This window comes from Chelon labrosus (assembly GCF_963514085.1).
Source record: "Chelon labrosus genome assembly, chromosome: 7".
In the NCBI taxonomy this organism is placed as follows: domain Eukaryota; kingdom Metazoa; phylum Chordata; class Actinopteri; order Mugiliformes; family Mugilidae; genus Chelon; species Chelon labrosus.
Genome location: NC_140343.1, coordinates 25,691,240 through 25,716,220, shown reverse-complemented (window position 1 = coordinate 25,716,220; position 24,981 = coordinate 25,691,240). Strand labels below are relative to the sequence as shown.

The window sequence follows — 24,981 nt, the reverse complement described above, 5'->3', positions numbered from 1 at the left end:
GAGTGTCACTGCTATGGGGTGGGGGTGCCTGGTCTGTACTAGGTAGGTGCTACATGTCTAAATAACATCAACAAATAATGCCAGGTCCAAAAGTTTCCCAGCAGAACATTGTCACAAGATGGTCAATGTTATTCACTTCTGCTGTCAGTGGTTTTAATGTTGTGGCTGATTGGTGTATAGTATAACATTGAGGTTGTTTTTTTATTTGCCTTTATTAGAGATTATTATCGGAAATAAAAAAGAAAGAGTACGGGTTTGACATTCAACAAACTGATACCTCTGTCTGCACCATGGCTGGCCGCTGGGTTCGGAGAGTCTTGACAGTCTGAAACAGGTCGACCACGCCCTCGTACCTCATCCTCTCCAGGACAATGCTCAGGGTGATGAACACACCGGTCCGCCCAACACCAGCACTGGCAGGCACAGACATTGTTAGACTCTCATTAAAAAAAATTTCAACACACACATGCAGCACATATTGAAAGGACAAATGAAATCATGCCAGAAGACAGAAACCTCACCCTTTGCAACACAGTCACCATTTATAGCTACTGTAAAGCTGTGTCACGTCCCAAAATCTCCAAACGATCTTGACCAGCTAATTGAAGTGACTATTCGTGAGTATGCCCTTTCTGTCAAACACACTTCTAAAAGTTCTGTTAAAATGAACTTAGGAGGCACCAAATAACTACAATACCACTGTAAACAGTAATAAAACGATCACGAAAGTTAGAAAGTAGGAACTAATCACGATAAATAAATATTTTCATATACAGTCTTTTTTCTTTCTTTGTATCAGACATCTGTTGTGAGTATAAAGCCGTAAAACACGGGTTTGCAAGCTTTGTACACCAGGATTTGTATCTGTCTTCCTGGCAGGCTCTGTAAAACTGGATTTAGTGTCCGTGAAATGCCATTTTCAGGTCTCTCTATGCAGTACATGCTCTAAGGTGTAAAAAATTCTGGCTTCGATTTGGTCACATGGGTACAGAGGATTGTCCCGAATCCATGCCAGCATTGTCGTGGCTGTATGGTTTTGGTCATTGTCATGCTGATGGTCGAATTCCTTAAAGCAGCTTCAAGGACCTCTATGTATATCACAGTTTTCATCTTCCTCTCAATTCTGACCAGTGTCCCTGTCCCTGTAGCATCGCATGCTGCTGTTTCTGTTATAGTTCAGCGTTGGCCAGGTGTTCATAGTGCTTGTGCTAGTCAAAGAGTTCAGCTTTGTGAATGGACAAATCTCAATCATCAGTTACAGTTGTCATTATAACTGAAGATTAGAATCATATAATCTCAGTGATTTTACTGACCAACACAAATATTGCTTTTTCCGACTCCTCTGCTCTTTATTAAGTCAATATTTTGACTCTGTATTCCCGAGCTGTTCACGGGTTTTGATCTCAACCTGCTTCACACACAAACACACGCACAGGCTTACCTGCAGTGCACAGTAATTGGTCCGTCTTGTCCAAATTGCTCTTTAGTTTTATGGACTTGGCCGATGAAGTCGATGAATCCCTCACCAGTTTTTGGCACTCCTTGCTCTGGCCAGTCGGTGAACTGAAACTGCCTGATGGTCCTGGACTGACCGTCCTGATGTACGGTACATGCAGGGAAATGGAAACAGATACCATGAATGACTCACACCCAAATCTACAGCCCAGCCTTCAGTCGTAGTGTGAGCAAACTCTCTGTCATTATGGCACGTTTGAATCTATTTAGACACGCTTTTCGAAAAGAAAATTATGCAATCTGTGTGCGGCTTTCAGCCTCTTCTTCTCAGAAGAGTCTACCACTTTGTCTTTTTCTGCAATGATGGTTTGTTTTCCAAAACCAACACATAGGAGCTTTAAAGCCCAGATGATCTCTCAATCTGATTAGATTTTAATGTATTTCTAAAAGAATCAGAATTCCTTTGTCCTTTCACCTCCTCTGCAGTTCCTCTGCAGTGACCGGAGGGTATCTTTAGTTGGCTAACAGAGATTAGAGGCTGATGCTGCACAGCGAAGCCCCAAAGAACGTCAAGATTGCACCGAGTATAGCGGAAGATGATTCTGTGCAGGAAAACATTCAGTAGGAGTGGGAGACCGGAGATAAGTGCCACTCGTCTGAATTACATCTCCTCTCACTTTCTTTCCCTCAGATCTTAATCTCTCCCCCTTAAGACACGAGTAGAGATGCAAGGAAAAGATGCAACGAGAGAGGACACTGGCGACAAAAGATGGATCAGCTGTCAGTTTCACTTTACAGCTCTGCAGAAGTTTTTATTGGGGTTTATAGTATTACTCCAAATAATAATAATAATAATGGTGCACAATAATCTTTGCATGTATGACTCAGACGCGGATTCAGACTGCAGTCATGAATAATCACTTTGAAAATTAGGATCAGACATTAACATGTATCCCTGATCTCGATCTCAAACTCGATTAAGAAGCACAAATCATAAAACACTAAGCAGACATTGGTGGGAAAAGCACACTCTGCATGTAATGAATACATTATTCGATCAACACATACAAGTGTTCTTTCCAGTTCACACACACTGAGCAGATGCCATCCAGCGGCTGCGAGGAGAACCTACCCTGGCATCTGTGACTTTGAACTCTCTCAGGATGTACTGCGGCATGTTGTACTCAGCCATGGGGTCCACAACAAAGTACTGGTAGCGTGCAGAGCGCTCGGCAGGCCAGTACTGGTGACACTTTTCCTAAAGAATTTGGAGAAAAGAGTGGAGAGGAGGTTTGCCTGGAACACCCAACGAGACTAAAGATGAAACCATTCTAATTATATGGCTGTAAAAAATCGGATTAATGTGAAATGGGCAGTCACTGATAAGGGAAGAGTTTTATGGCGAAGGCATTTCAGAAGCCTTTCTAGTATTTTATACATCCAAGACGGCCTTTGGAGAATGTATTTTGCAGAAGAGGCATCTGACAGAGTGGAAAGGTCCTACCTACTGTGTATGTGGAATTAGAAACATCTGAATTTGGAGCAGCAATTATCCCATACGTTAAGTTAAAATACAGCAATGCACCTGTTCTAATCTTTACTAACCAGACAATGTGAGGTGCATTTAGACTGTACAGGGGCACTAAGGAGTGGCGTGGATTTATTCCTTGCATTAGAGTCGGAAACAATTTGGAAATTCAAGGAAATACATTTTAAACATTGAATATGAATCAAACAAAATATCACTAAAAACGGACAATTTATTAACATATATAACACGGCCAAATCTTCTCTTCCCAAAGACCTCACCGAATTTGACCTCCCTTTTGAATCCAGTTTCATTAGACAACTACAAGACCATATTAGTGATTTGGATCCTGAATATTCTTGATAAGCAGAGGCAGAATAATCAGATAATGTATGCTTCGTACAGCATTACTTAAACCTTTCTTTAGAAACCAGATGCTTCTGAATTATTCCGTTCATCGGGAAGTATAAATCCCACAAGACTAAGAAGGGTAATTTGCATACGTGTGAAACAAATCAATGGGAGTTTGGCTCCACTAGAGTTTTATGTGCACTTATATGGTGGAAAACATTTGTTGGATACAGCCTAGATGAGACAAATGTGCTTTGGGAGATAGAAAACTGTCGACCACATTTGCTTGGTGCTGTTATGGTGTTCCATTTGTCTTAAAAGCCTGTCTCTAAGTTACAAATGTTTTTGGCTTCTATTAGTTTTTGGATTTTATGGCTGCCCATTTCATTTATTTTATTATTCACTTTATTATCACCCTGCCTCATTTGCCGTATGTGTCTGGCATATGAGTTTATACATTCAGGTTACACACTTGCTGAAGACTCATCAAATAAGTCTGGTCAGTGGTCAGTGTCAAAGTATGCAATATCATGTACAGTATAAACAATGCATTTCGAGACTATGGACAAGTATATATGAGGTCAATATGAAAAAACAACTATGATGTCTTACCCGGCCCATCTCGCGGAGTTTGGTAAGCATGACTACAATGGTGGAGTTGTGTTCCCACAACATTCTCCAGAAGTCCTCTGTGGTCTCAGCTAATGGGCCCTGGGTGGCCATGTATGCTTTATGTTGCCTGCAGACGGGAGAGAGACATGTCTGTGTTTACTCCAGGGTTCTTCATTCTAGTCCAGAATTTCTTTTACTGTAATAAAATGAATGTGATGGAAGATAGAAAATTGCTGCCCACTCATTTAGTGTATGTTTTCATACAGCAAACCACAACTCTTGGTCACTTTGTTTCGTGTGAACGAGTGGACATGGACCACTACATGAAGCTGGTCGGGAGCCAGGGCCGAAAAAGTGTCAAGAGATATTACAGTATCAAAATCTACCCACAACAAACCGTTTTTGTATTTTATTATAATAATATACTGTTTTGCATACACCGATCAGCCACAACATTAAAACCACTGACAGAACAAGTAAATGACATTGACCATCTTGTGACAATTCAGTGTTCTACTGGGAAACTGGGCAGCAGCCATCCCCAGCAGGATGCAGCCTGACACAGAAAATGCTTTAGGAACAACTCAAAAAAAACATGAAAAACAGCACAAGGTGTTGACCTGGCCTCCAAATTCACTAGATCCCAAACTGATCAAGTGTCTGTGGGATGATCCACAGAGGCCCCTGCGCTCAACCCAGGAGGGAACTTCAGGAGAGGCCATCCCCAGCATGCCTTGCTGACCATCGAAGGTTCCGCTGTGGAGAGGGTGAGCAGTACCAAGTTGGTGCACATCTCAGAAGACCTTTCCTGGACTAACAACACAACATCACTGGCCAAATGGGCTCAAAAACACCTCTACTTTCTCCAGAAACTACAAAGAGCACAAGTCTCGTCCTTCATCATGTGCTCATTTCACCGGGGCACCATTGAGAGTGTCCTCGCCGGCAGCATCACCGTGTGGTACGGAGGCTGCACTGCCTCGTGCCGAACGACACTGCAACACACAGTGAACACAGCCAGCAAGATCATCGGTGCCCCTCTGCCCTCCCTCACAGACATTTTCCACACCTGCCTCACCCGCAGAGCCACCAGCATTGCCGGTGACCCTTCCCACCCCTTACGCCCGCTCTTCAGTCTCCTGCCATTGAGGAAAAGGTGCCTCCGGACCCGCTCCACAAGACTGTTGAACAGCTTCGTCCACCAGGCTGTAAAGGTGCTGAACTCTGCCCATCTCCCCCCTCCCCGATGCCCACTGCCCCCGGACTATAACCCACCCGTCACACAAGGTGGATGGATACCTCACCTGCCTTTTTAACACAAAAAAGGACACAAGGACTCTGGCCTGACAGTTGTCTGCAACTTACTGCACCTTTTGCACCTTACTGGGTAAAACTCAAGCTGCACCCGTACATTGCACAGTTGTATATAGGCTGATTTTATTTATTTTGAAAATCTGAATAAAATGTTAGAAAGAATCAACTCCTGCTCACAGCTTTTAATGGGCGATCTACATCGACCTAAAATTTACTTTTAAGAAGTACCACCATACATATTTACGGTGTGCTGGGTGCAAAAATATTGCCAAACAAAATCAGAGTTTATTTTGATAAGCTGGATTTCCACTTCAGCACTTTCATATTTCATCAGCTTTTATTTCCAGACAACGCCGCCCCAGAGCTGGCACAGCCTCTCAGGTGTTTTCGATTTTACACACGCCCTTAAAGTAAATTTGATGAGTTCAGCTGCTTGCTAATGTGTGCACAGATCCTTAAATGGTTTTGTTTGAGCACAGACCCCCTTTAACAGCACTGATAAAACGACATATGCCACCGCAGCTGCTCCGCCAGGCTGTGCATCGTGTCATGCTCCACTGCGGCCACTAGGGGGCAGTGTTGAGGCGTGAAGCAGAAGGCTCAGGTAATTCTCAGAAGTGAAGTGTACCAGAGTGTCTGTGGACACTGGGTATTTACGTTACCTGCGTGTTATCAATGAGTTCTCATTTTAATGTGCCACTGACAGCTAGAGGCACGATAGTTTTTAGCTGCATATTTGCTGTCAGCTTTACAAACATTGGAAGTATTATATGAATACTTCAAATAATATGTACTTTTGATGGATGTGTTTCTCCTCCGGCAAAGCTGCCACTTCACCTGCAGGCTGTTCTGGCTGACCACTGCTGAATGACCGAGGGACCGAGGCCGTTTGACCAGTGACGGCCGATCCCGGCTGCTGGCTGGAGTTTGTTTAAGGTCAGACGTAGAAGGCTGAATATCAAAACCGCATCATTCCTATGCTCAGTGCATTCGAGCGAGCAAACAAACAAACAAACGGTTTGGGTGCTAATGAGCCGTCAGAACAGTTAAAGCCGAAAGTTACTATGCTGAGATTAGTTTTAAAGACTCCTCTGGCCTTATCCACTAAAAGAAGCAAAAGCAGCAGTGTGTTAGTCTTTCTCTAAGATAGATACTCTGTGTGGAACAACAACATCTGAGGTGCATTTATTTGAATATTAACAATATTTCATGTGTGCTCACCTTACATTTGATATACTGATTACCGATAGATATACACACACAGAAGCAATGCTTAAATAAAAAAAAGAGCTCAACCTGTGGCCTGGCTCTCTACCCACCACCATAGAGAGGAGGCACTCAAATGTGTGACCACTGGAGTTATACCTAGAGGTCGCTAGACACTAATTATCCCAATCATGTCTATCCCCACACCTTAATCTATCCTAATCCATGCTATTCACTTAAAAGGCTGAGCTAGGAGAGTGCTCCCCGTATCTCACTCCACTCTTAATTACCGACACAGGAGTTAGAGAGGAATTACATGACCCCCCCACCCCCCACCCCCTCCACCATCCCCCCTCAGGCGGGAGTGCCCAGCGGCCTTCATTAAGTGTTGGCAGCCAAAAACAGGATACACCCTGCAAGTAAAAAGAGGAAGTCCTGACTCATTAGCCCCTGCTTTACTCTGCTAGTGCAATGGGAAGTAGATTTCCAATTAGTGTCAACATTAAAAAAAGATATGCTTTTCTGGGAAGATTGTGATTGGTTTGACATATGCCACCCATGTACAGGTGTATTTATTTTCTTTATTAGGTAGTAATATTGACATGCATCAACATTAGTCGGACATAGACATACACTAGACAGGCATAACATTATGACCACCTGCCTAATATTGTGTAGGTCTCCCTTGTGCCTCCAAAACAGTTGTGACTCATCAGAGAATGGACATGGGCCTTCTGAGGGTGTCCTGTGGTGTCTGGGAACAGAATGTTGTTAGTGGGGGCCTTTGGGTCCTATGGGTTGAGGAGAGGGGTCTCTGTGGATCAGGCCATCAGTTTGGGATCTAGTGAATTTGGAGACCAGGTCAACACCTTGTGCTGTTTTTAATGTTTTTTTGAGTTGTTCCTAAAGCGTTTTCTGTGTCAGGCTGCATCCTGCTGGGGATGGCTGCTGCCATCAAGGAGTGTCATTGCTATGGGGTGGGGGTGTCTGATCTGGTCTAGGTGGGTGCTACATGTCTAAGTAACATCCACATGAATGCCAGGTCCAACAGCTTTTCCAGCAGAACATTGAATTGTCACAAGATGGTCAATGTTACTCACTTGTCTTGTCAGTGGTTTTAATGTTGTGGCTGACTGGTCTACGTCATAGGCTTTAAATGACAATTACACCTGTCTAAGGTCAGTGCAGCTTTAGCACTAGCTAAATCTGTAATCACTTGTTACTATTTATACATCTATATTTATGTGTATTGACTAATATGTATTTTTTATCAGCTGAAAGGATATGTATGCAAAAACACACAAAGCCAACATTAAGCACACTCCAAACTAGACTTGAAGCCAGCCCGAACATACCCTAGACCGAAGCATTTTTGTGAGGGAGGGTTGTTCTGGAGTCTCACTGCTGGGCGCTGATTACGTTCGGAAATAAATTGGATGCGGTTCAATGCTCACGATGTACTCAAACTGAGGCTGGGCTAATCAAATGGTTTTTACATAGCGATGGACGAGATGGACAGAAGAGTAACAGCGACTTAGTCATGCACATTTACAACAAAATGGCTGGTTGTAAGACAGTTGCGTACAGAGGTAGTTTTCTCTGAATGGGTTGAAACACATCCCCTAATGGAATCTCAATGGCAGTTTATCAGACTCATATTCTGATGAGAATAGAAAGTGATGATTTAACCATCGGACCCACTTCAGCGCTGTGTCTGGTCAGCTGTGCGGGTATGGAGTGAGGTTACATTCTCATCAGTACTGCTTTTCAAATAACCCTGCATTTGTACATCTGGGTATGATTGTGCTGATCTCTTTCAACCAGGGCCTTCAAGTGGGGAGAAAGTCTCCTGGAGACGGCTTGAGATTTGTCAAAGAGACGTGTTGGTGTAATCAGGGCATTTCACTGGCAGGCCACTGATCTCAAACAGGCTACCCATTTACCAGAGGGGATAACAGGGGAGAATTAACAGGTTCCAATTTGTTTTGGCAACTGACACAACAAAGGGATGTGGGGCAGCGAAACACCAGACTCCTTGTCACCCTGTAATTTACTGCTGACAGCTGCCAGAGAAAAAGCCCAAACCCACACTCATTAGAGGTGTTGCTGCTGAGCTGACACGCTTTGCAGTACTTGTGCTAAAGACAAAGCAATTTTAAGAGAGTACTCTCCTCTTTCCGTGTGCCTGTGCTGTTGCGTTTTACAGTGAAACAATTTCCATGCGCTCACCTGTAGCCGTCAATGAAGCTGGCGTTGATGTAGTCGGAGCCCTCCACCCCTCTGATCGGCTGCAGGCAGACGCGCGTGGACTCGAAAGGCATAATGTTCACCAGGCGGTTCTTGAATTTGTTACATGGCAGGTTGGCACTGATAAATCTTGAGGTATGTGCTTTGGAATTGGCCAGCTTCTGGAGAGACAGGGAGAAGAGGAAGATCTGTTTGTGGAGCTCCTCGGACAGCCGATCATCTCAGGTCCCGTTCAGAGCTTGCGTTGACATCCGCCCTGAGCAATCTGATTGCTAGTCTGCCAGCTCAGACCACATTACTGGAAAATTTTCTGTCACGGCTTTAAATAACACCCGGTCAGAGATAAATAAATAAATAATAACATATAGGATGTGTTTTCAGTAAGAAAGAGAGAGAGAGAGGTAGAGACTTGACAGCCTGTTCCTGAGTATCTATCACTTCCCTAAGTGATAGACGCACTCACAAAAAAACCCCAAAAAGATCCATTAGAGACAGCAGCTGTTACAGTATTATACTGACCATCAGTGTATTTGCATACACAGTGTGGAAGTGAGATTAAATCCCAAGAGTTGGTCGGGAATGCGTGTGTGGAGGCATTTTAACGCCAGGTGTGAAAGCAGGTACTTTAAGACGGCCACCTGCAATCAGACTGCCGAGGTCGGATGTTAATGCAAGGTCTGAGCGGGGGCTCAGAGGTGACAGCGCCGCAGCTTTACAACTCAGTGGGTGTAGTTGTCCACTTTGTGCCTCTGCTGTTTTATAGTGCCAATACAACCTGTCTTGCTTGAGTGTAGTCTGTGAACAAAGTTGTTAAAAGACATAAGCAGTTAACACTGTTACTGATGCATTAAAATTATGCACTCTGAGATGATGCTTTTTGTTCTCTGACTTCAGACGAACGCCTGAAGCTGCAGCGCCTATCGTGACGAAACTAGAAATTCAAAACAAGACACCCACGTTTACTATGACTAATGCAGACAGGCCTGTGACAAAGAAGATCAATCTGCGGTATAAACTTCTGAAAGCCATCAGGAAGGTTTTACTTTGGGTCAACTTTGCTGACAGGCCCTAATGCGATTCCTCCGCACTGCAAGGGCAAGTGTCAATTTGAGAAGTGCTTGCGAATGAAATTTGCAGTGAGCTGAGGATCAAAACCTAATTATGCTCCGTCCGGATTTACAGCCGGCCTGCTTGCTTGAACAAGCAGCATAATTTGGGTTCTGGTGTGCCCCTGCCAATACGGGGCCGGTTAAATCACTACAGGGTCGCTTAGTGCGGAGTGAGAATTCGAGGAGGGAGGTGGAATGCTGCAGCTCATCCAGAGTAAAATCTCTTAACCTAGGACCTTATCTTTCAGCTGCCAGTTTGTCCCTTCTCTCTCTCTCTCTCTCTCTCTCTCTCTCTCTTTTTCTCTGTGCATTTCCTGCACACTCCCTCTCCCTTTGCCTGTCACCAGAAGCTCGCAAGTAAGCTCTTGCAGCTCCTCCTCTGAAAGAATTCAACTCTGTCATGCAGGCTGAACATGAAATTCCTTCTCCTTTCCTTGGTTCCACTGCATCATGCACTCTAACCATTTAGTACTGCATTCAGGGTAAGAAGCTGCTTGCCTCGGGTAGACGGAGCAAAGTTTTGCAGGTTAACATTCTGCCTCAGTGTAAAATGTTTGCAGTGCCAGTAGTAGATAGAGCAAATAATGTAGTTAATAGCATTGGGGTCTTTCCTGGTAAGACGAACCAAAATACGTGCTGTGAAAACAGTTTATAAATTAAAGTTGAGTTTTGTTTCATGGAAGGTTTCCAAGATTTAGCAAAATGTCTGAAGTGCCTACATTCAAGAAAAAGGCAACTGGACTGGTAGGGTTTTTGAGAAGATGTTTCACCACTCATCCGAGTATCTTCTACAGTTCTAAGGACTGGTGGGAAGCTGTCAAGTTGGACTTTTCTTCAACGTTTTTTGGATATACCATGACCTGGATGACTGAGATCCTTCAGAGACAAAAAGAGCCTACCTTAAACTCCAGTTCCATTGCGGTGACCGTCTCTCCGGGGGAGGTCTGGGTGAGCTTCTGGATGTGGGCGTACAGGTTGCGGGCGGGGACCTCTGTGTTGCCGCACGTGGCAGCTTCCAGCAGGGCTTCGTGGATGAATATGTACTGATCCTCTGTCTGCACCATGTAGTTCCTCTGAGCCCGCATACACGTCACGTGACCGTATATGTCCACCGACTTCTCGTGTTTCATTCTCTCCAGCATGGCTTCGATCACGATGAAGCAGCCTGTGCGGCCCACGCCAGCGCTGATGGACCGCAAAGACACAGGTGTCATTAAAAATCGCAAAATGTATCCACATTTGGCACACATGGCAGCGCTAGCTATGAGGGAAGGCCATGCACTGAGTATAGTCCTTATATTACAAGTGAGCAGGCTGGTATTCAGTTCAGAGCATGTCTCTGTAACACTTATGTCAACATTTTTCTTGTCTTTAATTCCAATCGTCATGACAAGTTTTTGATATTGAACTCAATTTAATAAGTTTTCTAAACTTAAACTTAAAGTACTCCATTGTCTTGACTTCTTGTCTGTGTGGTCATTGTTCATTTAACTCATGTTTTGAGTTGGAAAAAGTGATGGGGAATGAGGAAAGGTGATACGATTTGAATACTGGGAAATCTGGGGGCTTCTGCAATTTTCGCATTTTTTAATTAGACAGAACTATTGCTATAAAATGGTGATACCTTTGAAACAAGGCTCGACAAAAGAGGATTAAACCGCGGCATTACAACATCAGCAAAAATATTGGCACCATAAGCGGAATGGATGGATGGATTTTAGAAGCTGTTTCTACCGGGAATGCATTTCAAAGTGGCTGTTTTTAGTAGATCAAATTTTACTGTCCAGTGATTTAATGTGAATGTTGAATTTCTTGCAAGATGTGTGAATCGGTCTGAAGTTTACATACACTTTAAAACATGCCATTAGTCGTCAAGATGAGAAGTCGAAGTAGAAACAAACACATCAGTGCTCTCAGCGTAAAATAGAACGTATTGATACGAATATAGTTAAACTGATCTTAACTTGGAACTGTGAGTTCATTTGACAAGATAAAATTAGTTTTCTTCAACGGATAATGTAACCTAATAATTTGTAATGGAATCGTAGCATCAAGTTGAAACAAGAAATGATCATTAGTTATAGCTTTTTGAGTTGAAACAGAAAAAGCACAGATCAAGTGGCATGAAACAATAATGGGTGGGCCAAATATCAAATAAAACATAAGACTAGGCAATGCATTTTTTACTAGCCCATGTAGGCTGCAGTTTCTTGTTGTCTTTCTGTTGTAACCCCACATGGAAGTTTCTTGTTATTAAAAACATACCAACTTCTTGTGTCAGGTGAAGGACCGCTGCAGCACATCCTCAGACAGCTCATATTCATTTTCTTTACCACATATAGTATCACTGTCTCCACTTTATTCCTCCACATAAACCAAAAATATGATTACTATGGTAATTATTCTTGAGTGACTTCAGTATTTCGGCTATGGGAATGAGCTGTTTAATAAAAACTGTGACTGAGTTAAATTCATGCCTTCCTCAGTACATAAATAGTCATACCTTCAGCTTGTAGTGACACATTTTAATCAGTGTAATCAAGCATTAAATAAATATTACCGTAACCCTTTAAACTGTGAGTGTGAATGGTTGTCTGTCTCTCTGTGTTAGCCCCTTACTAGACTTGTCGACCTGTCCAGGGTGTACCTCTCGCCCAGTGTCAGCTTGGATAGACTCCAGCCCCCCTGAGGACACCCTCCAGAGGATAAGCGGTTGCAGAAAATCAATGAATGAGATGATGTTTGCACTGGGAGCATGCTCAAAGCCTCCTTCTGGCTGCAAATGCAGGTAATTGTTGTGCTATTTTGCGTGTCCTACAACCCTGCAAACGCGGACTGTTGGCTTGTCTGTTTTAAAGTGTTACACAGATTCTTAGATATCTTTGTTAAGGGGTTTATGGACACATTGTGTGAGGCATGCCAACAACTCTAGGTACTTTACCTGCAGTGAACTACCATCGGTCCTGCATCTGAGGGGTTACAGGCCTTAACCCTGCGTAGAAAGGCCAGTATTGGGGTAGGATACTCAGGCACTCCATGGTCGGGCCAGGCCAGAAACTGGAACTGTCGAACTTCTCTTTTCTCACTCGAGCCATTCTGTTCCGTGAACACACATTAACTGATGTTCAGTCATTCATAGAAGAGAGATTCAGCACACTGAAAAGTCCGTGATTTGATTATGTAGCCATCAGCTAAAACATTCACTGACATGACTGCATCAACTATACAACCATCTGACCAATTAATGTGAGAACCTCACATGCCAATTGCAATTCCAAACAGCACTTGAAAGCATAAAGAAATCCAAAGTAGCCAGAACGTACAAAGAAATTTAGATAACTCCATCAGTGACAAACGTAAACACCCCAATGTGTGTTTTGACAGCATTTAAATGCCAAGATACAGTCTCCTTTGGCTCTTAAGCCCTGTATAGACATAGAGTGAGCTCAAAATATTATGACCGCAAAGAGGAGGAAAGTTTTCTGTTGAAGCCTTAATGACTACTGTGAGTGCGAAGGGTGTCGACTCCTTCTTGTCAGAGTGAACCCCCTGATACATTCCGTTTCGTTCCAAGTTACCGGAGTCATTACCAGTGAATGACAGGTGGTTATTAATGGCTGTTTGCCCATATAGTTTTTTTCCCTCATCTGTGCACTGGATTGAAAGAACACTGAAAATATATAGTTGTTTTTTTTTTTTTTTTACTGTTGATTGTATGTGGGCATCTTTTTTATTTCCTTCTTTACTTTGCTGGTTTTGCGCATTTAGTGAATGAGACTGAGACTGCTGTCACATTCATGTGATGAGGAAGATGTCCAAAAACGTTCTTTCCACACAAACCATCAAAGCCCCACAGCAGGCTTTGATGGTTTGTGTGGAGTCATGTGTTTCTGTGAGTCATGACTAGCATTTGCTGCCATTCCCCTTATACATTATACAAAAACAGTATATACACACTGAGCTCTCACCTTATAGAGGGTGAATGTTCGCACGCTGTACGTAGCCAGCTCCACGGTGTCCAGCATTGTCACTTGGATCATCCCATATGTCTCGGTGCCTCGACTGGGCCAGTACTGGTCACACTTCACCTGCACACAGAAATACACAAATGTCATGTTGAAAATATGGGCATGAATTGAGAAGAAAAGAACAGAGTGGCGGGCATTTGTAACTTTGGTGACTGTTCTGAACATTTCTATTTTCTGGTGCCCTTCTACCCTCTGAAGGTTGGTCATTCATATGTTCTTCAAGATATTACACAGAGGAAAACAAAACCCAAATAATTATCCACATTAAATGACAAAATACTTGTACATCCACACGAATGTCAGGTCCAAAAGTTTCCCAACAGAACATTGACAGGAGAAGTAAATAACATTGACCATCCTGTGACAGTGGTTTTAATGTTGTGGCTGATGGGTGTATTAATCAGTCAGAAAATGACAAATTAAAATTACACTTTAGGTTTTATGATACAAAATTGTTCTCTCCTGCGGGAGGGATAGCTGCACTTTGACTTAGTGCTCACTTCAGGGTAGGGGTGGCGGGGTTGCTGGCAGTGGGAATTTGTCATGACAGATGGACCAGTTACGCTTCATAGCTCTGCATATGTGTGCGTATCATTGTGGGGGTAGCCCACAGGCTTGGCCAAGCTGCCACAGGCTTGGCCAGTTCACCACCTGAACAAATATAACACAGCTCGTTAACTATTACAGTACAGGCAACCTCAAAGTTAACTACAGAAGCCAGTCCACACCAGTTAACAAACCAAATAACATCACTGTTCATTTGTTAATGCTTTCCTTGTTTGTATTATTTTAGTTTTCCAAGTACATATTTTTAAGATATATGCTAATTTTAACTTGTTTACTGCTAAATTAAAACTAATATGTGGATTCAGCTACCAGCAGCCACAATTATGTATTAGTTTATTGCTGGACTCTCTCCAGCAAACATGTCACTATTTAACCAGGTAAAAAACTTCATCCATTAATCCTAAACCCACTTAAGAAAAATATCTCTAGTGAAAGCTGTTTTTAATTACAGATCTGATATAACATTTTTATGCTATGGTTTACGGGGCCCGTATGCCTTGCGTTGTCTAATGTTGTCTGCATAGAACAAAACATGTGTAGCAAGGGCACAAAGACATTCAGCTGCTTGAGCGCGGCTGGCTGAACATAAAATGTGAACAGCTACAGTTCCTGAGCCCCGACACAAGAAAGCACACACAGAGAAGAACGCATATCGTGAAGCATATATGAACTTAACCACAGGACTCAACCACTGGACACTTCACATACAGAAATAGGAACATTAGGCCCCACCCACTGGAAGCCCACTCCTTTGTGATTGTAGCACAAGGTCCCTTTGCACATTCATCATCTTGAAGCTCACCCGTGACTTCTCTTCTAGGCGGGTCATCATAACGATGGTGCAGGTCCTCTGCTCCCACACCATCCTCCAGAAGTCACTCAGTGTCTCTGGCAGCGGCCCCTGTGTGGCAATGTATGCATTCTGTTTCCTGTAGCCGTCAATGTAGTTGGCATTTATGTAGTCGCTACCTGGAACTCCTGCAGCAAAGAACAAGTTGGGCAAAGCAAATTAAACCAGGAGCTTTTGAAACAGAAGCAGGAGAAGCTCTGTACAGACTAAGTAATATATCCCTGTTTTAAATAAATTCTTGCTTCTCTCTGCAATTGAGGACGATAAAGACCCTGAACATTAGTCTAGAATTCTGGGACTGTTTTTCTTACCATCCACAGGTGTGAGGATGACCCTGGAGTGGTCGTAGGCGATAACATTTGCATAGCGGTTCTTTGGCTTGTTGACCTCCAGGTTGGAGTGCTCCCAGGTGAACTGCTGTCCCGGATCAATAGACTTAAACACAAAAGAGGGAGAGAGTGGAATGTAAAGAGGTAGAAGGGAGAGAAAACATATTTATTAAAGGAAAATGTATTTTCCTTGCTGTGGTTGGAGCTCGGACAGAAGAATGTAGAAAATTAAATGCGGGAAGGACACAAATTCATCACCCCTCTTGCAGCCTGTAGCTGTGTAATATGAAACACCTAGGGCGATTTTCATGTAACCACAGGATACACACGCATGTATGTATACAGTACATTATATACACTGCACTGTTTTAATATTCCTAAATCCTCCTCCAGTCTTTCACCTACCAGCTCTGGGCATGGTAAATGAACTGAAAGCAGTGCAGTAAGGTTTGGGCCAATCATCAAGAATGCATGTTTCTCCACAGCACACACAAGGTTGAGTGATCGTGGACCACTAGCATTAGATCAAAACTGAACAAATGAGGGCTTGCGGTAATTGTATTTTTCTAAACCAACGGTGAAGCAGAGACAATGAAGTAGTAAGAACTCAGTTGAGACTGGCACACTACATTAAAACATGGGCTTGCACTGGATGGTAAGCAGCCCAATGCAAAGTACTGCTATAAAAATATCAGGTGTTAGTATTTCTTTTTAATAGAAGCCTTTCTGCCAATTATGATGGAAATATACCCTGTCCATTGATATTTTATCTTTAGTTCAAGGGCTAACTTGGTTGTAGGTTTAGCAATATCAATTAGTCCACCATTTGAAATAGCTCAACCACACAATACTTTTATATACCGATCAGGCATAACATTATGACCACCTTCCTAATATTGTGTAGGTCTCCCTTGTGCCTCCAAAACAGTTGTGACTCATCAGAGAATGGACATGGGCCTTCTGAGGGTGTCCTGTGGTGTCTGGTAACAGAATGTTGTTAGTGGGGGCCTTTGGGTCCTATGGGTTGAGGGGAGGGGCCTCTGTGGATCATCCCACAGATACTTGATCAGTTTAGGATCTAGTGAATTTGGAGGCCAGGTCAACACCTTGTGCTGTTTTTCATTTTGTTCCTAAAGTGTTTTTGTGTGTGTGCCTGTGTCAGGCTGCATCCTGCTGGGGATGACTGCTGCCATCAATGAGTGTCATTGCTATGGGGTGGGGGTGCCTCGTCTGGACTAGGTGGGTGGTACATGTCTAAGTAACATTAATGCCAGGTCCAAAAGTTTCCCAGCAGAACATTGAATTGTCACAAGATGGTCAATGTTATTTACTTCTTGTGTCAGTAGTTTTAATGTTGTGGCTGGTGTATTGGTTTACAGACAATGGCGGTTTTTGAAGGTGATAAACCCTTCTGTCTTTGGGATCCTATCTCATTTGGTAATCAGAATTTTCTTCTAGCACCATAATCAGGTCAACATTTGAAGTATTTAGTTTTTGTGTATTTAGTCATAAACCAAAGGAACACTGCCATAAGCCTTATGTGTACAGTCACAGTGTACATTAACACAACACAGAATACACTATGTACAGATACAGTGTCAGCTCAGACTGCAAAACTACCCATATTCTGATCTTATTCTGTCAGTTTCCACAGAAAAAAGCAAGTAATTGCTGCAGATGATGAAATGTAATTCTTGTTTTACTGATTTACCAGTATTCCTATGAATAAAATAAATGCTGCATGTCAGATGAAAAGCAATACACGTTTTCCAGAGACAGGTTTTCATTATGCTGCCTGATGACTGGTCTCTATTGATTCCCGGCTGTGAACACACTCACACTTTTAGTTAAAATGACATGCTGCAAATTGTTATTTAGGATTGATCTTTCCTGCTCCCGATGCTTATCTCACATCACCAAAACACACACCTCAACAACCGTTCCACACATGCACAGGCATAATGAAGCAGTGACAAGGACTTTAATATCCTGCTGCTTTTTCTCCCCAACTGGCTGGACAGCTGCTCAGCCCCCTCCACCACCCCCGGTCTACAATGGATAATAATGACAATGGAGAAAAAGGTTGAATGCACATCTTATTTAACAGCCTGTTAGGTTAGGCTTCCACTACACTGCACTGACAAACCAGTCACATTACTGCTAATGCGCTCTGCCAAGATGTAGATCAGTTACAGGGAAGACAGTGTAATCACACTCACAGCAGAGCTGCACACCCACCAACGAAAAAAATAAAACAAAGCAGGTAAACACACAGAGGAACAGCCAGGCATGAAGCATGTGGATGAGCGTATGTCGGAGCCAAGCTCACTTTCACCTGCTGCCACATTCACTGAGCTAAGAATAATAACTGACACTATCATCTATCTAACTGCACAATCTTTTTTTATGTTTATATATTATTATATATTATTATAACACTGCCTAACAGAACAAAGGTTTGGATTGTGAATATGGTTAAAAATGACGTCAAGTCACCTAACTACAGACTGTTGCTCTGTATTAATAAAGTCCATAGTCAACTTGTATCTTTATTTCTATACATAAATATATGCAGAATACACAGAATATTTAAAAGTTGATGTGAAATGTATATGGAAGGTGAGAAAACAATCATACAAATTGTAGGCTTAGTTTGGAAGTGACTGACAAATTCTGTTTGTTATGCAGCTGAGATGAGATCAAACATGCAGACACTGTTGTGTGGGTTGTTTTAAATCAATGAGAACAGATGTCTTCCATAATTTAGTATGGCGGACATCTTCAATTGTAGAACAGGAATAAATCACGTGACTTGAATTTTACTTGTGTACCTCTTGCTATCAATCAAATCAAATTTAATATACAACCTAGAGCCTTAAAACCTCCAAAGCGAGCGATGGTGGAAAGGAAAAACGTCCTGTTGGCTGGGCCAATGGCAGCATACAGTAACTAATAGATGGTTCAGGTTCACCAGTTTCATCTGATTCTATAGATATAATATAAGGTGTCACCTCCTTAGCAATGGAAATATCAGCCGTGTTTCCTAATGATTTACGCATACAGTGAAAAAGTATCCAAGCACAGAACAGAACCCCACGGAAGTCCATACCCGTCATTCTGTGTTAGAAAGATTCTCACTGATATGATCAAATTAGAAACTACATAAATATAATTTAAACCAGTATAGTGCAGTTCCTTATATAAACTCATTTCATGCAACAAAAATAATAAATGTATTCATCACTATGTAATGAAGAGAATTACACAACAAGGCCACATGCATTATATGAAGTGGTCTCTAGTAGTCCCTAAACAGACCGGCCCATTCATCAGATGTAACAAGCTGTGAGATCTTCTGGCAGGGCTCATTTTAAACTCCACCATTATCAGCTCCTTATTTCAAGCCTTGCTACTCTTCCTACAGACTAATGACTAGTACCTCCTATGCAACAGGATACAGGAGGACAGACAGTTTGTTTCTGAGTCTGAGAGGGAGAGTGACCTATCACGAGCATGCTTCTATCATTGACAGTCTCTAGATCGAAGTGTGAGAGGTTCTTCAATATTCCCACAAAGCTTCTTAAACATCAGCCACAGTGACTCTGGGTCTCATTCTAGATTACTAGCGGGGTCTAGGGGCAAGCCGTTGCTAATCTCCTTTTAAAAAGTGAAAGTGAAACTGAAATTCATGCAGAAGCCTAAACCGCTGTACTACATCTATACCATATTCTATCTGGTGAGGAACAAGTGCAAATGAGGAAGGAGGAATAGTTGTGTCCGAGGAAACAGAATGCAGATCTCAGCCTCTAGCACTCAGAGCAAAGAGAACAAAGGAACCAATCCAGGTTACAGTTGAGCCTTTGTTTTCCCAATTGATGGTCAATTGACTGATCAGTTGATAGCTACCAAGTTCTTACATTTGCCTCCCTCAACCTTCCTGAAATGCTAAAACTGGATCCATTCTTCTTCACAGTCTATATTACATGCTCAGTCTTAATTCAATAAGGCTCCACCATAGGTAATTAATAACCTTTTAATGGGATTCAAACTTAATCACGTGTTACCAAAAGACTATTTAGTCTTTTGGTAACACGTGTTGCGATTAATTAATTAATTTAAAGCCCTACGAAGCCTCCCTTGTTGTTAAAATTATTACGTATGTATGTTTAAGAGTGTAGAAAGTGTTTAAGAGCATGGAAAGTGTTTATGGGAGTTAAGGGTTAATAAGAGTGTAGGAAGGGTTCATAAAGGTTTAAAATACATATACAACAGTATAATTAATAAAAACAAATACATATAAAACAGTATAAATAATAAAATAAGTGTGGTTGGTACTTCGCGGATTCTCACTTTTCGTGGGGGGGGGGTCTGGAACGTAAACCCCGTGATAAACGAGGGAACACTGTACATATATTTATGACCGTTTTGGCGTTCAATCTACCCTTTGGATCAATCTATCCTGACAAAGATTTTCAACAAGATTAGGTAGCAGATTGACCCAGTCCAAACTGCAATAGTCTCATTTGCTTCATCAAGATATGTAGATTTAGACATAGTTGTAGCAATGGCTCACGTAAACATTCCCACATTTGTAAATGGGAAAGGTATAAAAGATGACTCAGTTGCTGTTTCATAATTTATATGCCCCCTTCCTTGTGCTGTGCATAAACAGTGCACCCATCTGTCCTGGTTTATCCGCTTGGAAATTCACCACTTTAAATGCAAATTGCCTTCCTTTGTAGGACATCAACAAGGCATAATCCCTTACTGGCTTTTTACAGTAGGTAAAGGCAGTGGAATATTATTCTTGGAAAGGAAGAAGAGAATTCATGCATACTTAGCAGTGTGCCTATTTTTTTTTTTTTTTTTTTTTACCAATGTTGAACTTTAACTCTGCAACGGTAAACCAGCTCTATGCATGAGCAGAATCATCTGTGGGAAAGATCTGTGGTCTGGGAAAAGTAGTGTGAGGTATTTTAGTTAGAAACAAGTTGGAAATGTCAGCAACAACACTGGTTTAACGTTTCTTTTTTTTTTTTTTTTTTTTTTTACAACATGAGTGTTATTTTCGTTGGGTGTCTGAAACAGAAACCAAACACATGGTGGTCACAACAGCAGAGGCTGAGCTAAACTTTGTTTCTGTCCCTAACATGGCTCAAGTCCTAAAAACGACCCCCTAATCTTTTGATTCATCCGTTGCCTGGTTAAAATATGGATACACAGAACATAACATGCGTCTCAGATGAGTTACGTGCTGCGTTTTCACAAGTAAAACAATTCCACCCATGAGGAATATCAGTTCACTTCAGCCTTACTCTTTATAACACATTTCCACCTGACCTACTTATCGCACGACTGGATGCTGTAAAAGGACTAAATTAATTTGAAAAACAACAGATTACTTGCAATCACTTGCAAGGCATGCACAAGGGCAGCAGGTTTTACCTCGTACTCTCGAGAGAAGTGCAACCCATCATTGGCCTTGAGTCTCTCCGTGTGGTCTGCCAGGTCACAAATTGCAATGGGAGGATGTTCCCTCATCCCTGAAGAGACAGGTGGAGTGGTAAGTACAGTTCATCTCTCTCTCTCTCTCTCTCTCTCTCTCTCTCTCTCTCTCTCTCACACACACTCACACACAAACACAAACTCGACATCATAACCATAGTACACAGGCATGTTAAAGGCTTACTTCTAAGAGGTCATACTAAAGTGGGGTGGGCAGTGTGATGATGACTGACTGGCTGTGCATTTCTTCAGCAGCATGCTAAAACCACACCGGTGATGACAACCAACTAGCATGCTGACTGGTAAGAAATCCCATAATGCAATAGGCGGGTGGGGAAGTGTTACACAGTGGCTGGGGTGTACTTTACATGTGTTCCTACACATTTTAGATGTGCTGATGTCACACTACTGTAATGCTTACATTTAGTTTTTTTTGATAAACATTTGGTCTAAATGGCCGGCACGGGCACACCAAAGTAAGAGGGTGAAATGGTGTTACACAGGGGGGCACCCTATTCAAATGTCTGCTGCCAGATGTAAAAAAGGAATGGGTTGAGGCAGGAATGAAAGGAAAAGTAAGTAAAACACATGAGGATAAGAAACTAACTTGCAGTGTTGGGGCAACTGAGGACACTGGAACCTGTGTGGGAAAGACCAGGCAAAACCAAGAGCACAAGGGTCAGTTAGGATGAGGAAACACAGGGAGCAATGAGAAAGGAACTGTGTCACTGTGTTGTACTCTGCACCGTCCTACACCTGCAAAACATCTCTAAGAAATGCTGAAATTCTGCAAATGTATTCAAAGTTCACAGAGGATAGAGCATATCAACTTTGGCGATCTTCTAACTTTTGCTCTTGCGCCATCATCGGGTTAACATTTTAATTCGCCTCACGCACTGATTTATGACAATCCCCACCAACCTCAGGCATAAATGGCGCTAATTTGCATGTCAGAAATTGTTAGCTTGCTACTAAGATGGAAAACATGAAATACCTGCTGCTAAGAAGACCCCCTCAGAAAATGAACACAAGCGTCGCTTGTGCACACTGAACCTGGTGTAATGCTGTCCCCATGTGTGCTTTCCAGTAAAAACCCGATAGGAAACCATCAAAAATTAATTAGTGCATAAATGATCCAACGACACTGTTGATTATGTGTCAACTCTGCCAGACGTAGAGTGCACAAGAATAATTGAAAAAGGCTTAATTTGATCCATTGTCATGTCCCTTCAGTATCCAAGCATCAAGCTGGTCCATTAGCCTAACTAGATGACCACAGGGGTCCTACCTAGATTTTTAAATTATATTGTATAATTTCCAGTTAAGCAAATAATTTTCACACCTGCTCTGCTAGCTAGCTGACAACTGACCTAGCTTTGCTAGAGCCAATATAGCAGTCTAGCCTAGCCCCAGCACTAACTGTTCAAATATATAATGTGGATTACATGAGGCTACAATTCTTTTGTGCGATTATCTACTTTGATTCTTAATAGCGGATGTGCACACACAAGCTTGCCGCCACTGCCCAGACCTTGCAGTATGTGCTGTGGAAGCCACCCGTGCTACTGACATTAGCACAGGTGTTAATTAATTGTCTTTGTGCCACTTCAAGCTTACAGAGTCAAGTAGAATCATTTCACACAATGGCAAATGAGTGACACAGCTGCAAAGTGTGTCCAGATACAAAAGCTCTGTGAGGATCAGTGTTTGAAATTCCTTTTGTTGGCGTACCCAACTACAAAGCAACTCTTTAACTGGCAAAGCATTTTTACAACGGTTTTACAAAACGGTTTAGAGAAGAGAGAGCCTCCTCTGGGTAAATTATTGGTGTTCTTTCACTCTGAATGGCAGCGAATAAAGAAGCAGAATAAAGGCTCAACACGGCCACTTTGGACACACGGTGTGAAAATGATCTCGGCGTGCATGCCAGCCACTAATATAACAATCATTACCATTTGTAAAAACAAACTGTGGGCCAAACTGTGGCTTGCAACTGGCCGTTGGCAGTTGCAAAATGGGCACTGTAAAATGCATACTTCACATTTGCGCTATTGTGTCAACGTTCATGATCTCTGGAATTATGGTAATAATTCCACTTGATTGACATGAAAAATTAAGGTAACTACGAACTATAACAGTTAAATAGGTGTAATGGAATATTGTCCTTAATGAACCATGAAATCGAAATAGATTCATAGATAAGACTTCATATTAACGTATCATCAATCAGTTTTTTGTGTTGCCATCCAGTGGACCAATGTCATCAGTAAAAAAGGAGTTGATGAAGTCATTTTTTCAGCAAACATTGGCCTAATTCTTTCCTACTGCTTCTACAGGTAAACGTCCCCTGTCTGAACATGGACACAAACACAATGACCTGCTCTGAGCCTAAAATCTCTCACCGAAAAGCAGGTGGAGGAAAGAGATAAGAGATGTTTTTTTTTTGAAGGTGCAAAACTGATAAGTAAAAATCAATGAAACTGACAGACAAGAGAGTGACTGGGGGCACAAAAAGACAAACAATTTGAGAGAGTTATAGAGGGCATTGAAAAAAAAATTATAGGCCGCTGCGTTCATTAGCTCAAGTATGTTTGCAGGTTTTAAATACTTCCACAGTTGCATGGAATCAGAACATACCCTGACTCATTGAGATGGATGTTTCTTTTGTACACACTGAACAACAGCGGGGCTCCTTTTCTACCACTTGGATGATGAAACTGAATGAAATGTTACTATTAGAGTGAATGCAGTTTTCTCCGCCGGGTGGTTACCTCAACGTTTGGAACATGAATTATGAAATAAAGTACACTTTAATAGACGGTTGCAAATACCTGCAGTCAACAGGTTTGGATGGTGAGTTTTGTGTAATAATTTTTTTACATTTGCAACAGTAAATAGCATCTGCCGACAAACAAAGTCTGAAGAATTATAAATGTTTAAAGTACAGCGCAAGTATGTTTGTTTCTACTGGACTGAGGCGAGCACTTTGCCTTGGCCATTGACCTCTCGGACAAGTAAGCGTCTTGCATCTGGAGTGATCTTTGTTGTTGAACAGTGGCCTTAAATCTCCTCCTTTTATTCACAATGTCTGACTGTGGATTTGTTGATTCCAAACTCTTTAGAGAGGGTTCTGTAACCTTTTCCAGCCTGATGAACAACAACAACTCTTTTTTCTGAGGTCCTCACAATGGTCCTTTGTCCGTGCCGTCATACACCTCCGCAAACATGTGAAGATCAGACTGTGACAAATCCCTGATTTTATTTTATTTTTCAATAAAATAGGGCACCGAATAACACACGAGTCTCTTTACAATGATTGGAAACTGCTCTGATGAGATGGACTTTAATTTGGCCTTGAAAAGAATCCTTTCCTTACTTTTGCACCTCACAGGTATTTAACAGAAACACATACAAATACCAAAGCCTGGCATTTCTGTTTCATTTGTTTGATTGGGTTCTCTTTGTCTAGATTCAGGACTTTCAGGATGTTTTGATGCATGGCTCAAGTAGCACTGCATCTAATAACGCTGAAACAGAAGCTGCAAAATTTAGGTAGCCCCGGTCCGGTAAGTTTCACCCAATTCAGCATTCCCATTTTAGAATACTGTCCTCAGTGCAAAGGCAGCACAGGGAAACACTGGGAGAAGAGAGAGTTCTAGGCAGATCAAAACTGTTCTCTGTTATCTATGGTCAAACTTGATGAACCTTTTTACTTCTGGGACCAGAGAAGCCAAATTCACAACTCAATGGAGAATGATATAAATAAATTCCAGGTTCATTCTGAAACTAACTTTTTGAGGATTAATAGTGCAGTATGAGACGAGAAGTTCAAGGACAAAAATTCTGAGCAGATAATATAAAACTGTTCATACTCATGTGA

The 24,981-nt window shown here is 42.1% G+C and overlaps 1 protein-coding gene across 1 annotated transcript in view; it reads right to left on the bottom strand.

Annotated features, from left to right (window-relative positions):
* Positions 1-24,981, bottom strand: part of ptprfa (protein tyrosine phosphatase receptor type Fa) — a 176,288-nt gene that overhangs the window by 1,463 nt on the left and 149,844 nt on the right. The window contains exons 21-31 of the mRNA XM_084548704.1: positions 21,042-21,139; positions 15,579-15,702; positions 15,220-15,395; positions 13,791-13,910; positions 12,764-12,918; positions 10,722-11,007; positions 8,696-8,874; positions 3,947-4,073; positions 2,588-2,713; positions 1,442-1,596; positions 278-413 (exon numbers count right to left, since the gene is read on the bottom strand). Coding sequence (XP_084404830.1) covers positions 278-413; positions 1,442-1,596; positions 2,588-2,713; positions 3,947-4,073; positions 8,696-8,874; positions 10,722-11,007; positions 12,764-12,918; positions 13,791-13,910; positions 15,220-15,395; positions 15,579-15,702; positions 21,042-21,139 — 1,682 coding nt within the window. The remainder of the gene's footprint in view (positions 1-277; positions 414-1,441; positions 1,597-2,587; positions 2,714-3,946; positions 4,074-8,695; positions 8,875-10,721; positions 11,008-12,763; positions 12,919-13,790; positions 13,911-15,219; positions 15,396-15,578; positions 15,703-21,041; positions 21,140-24,981) is intronic.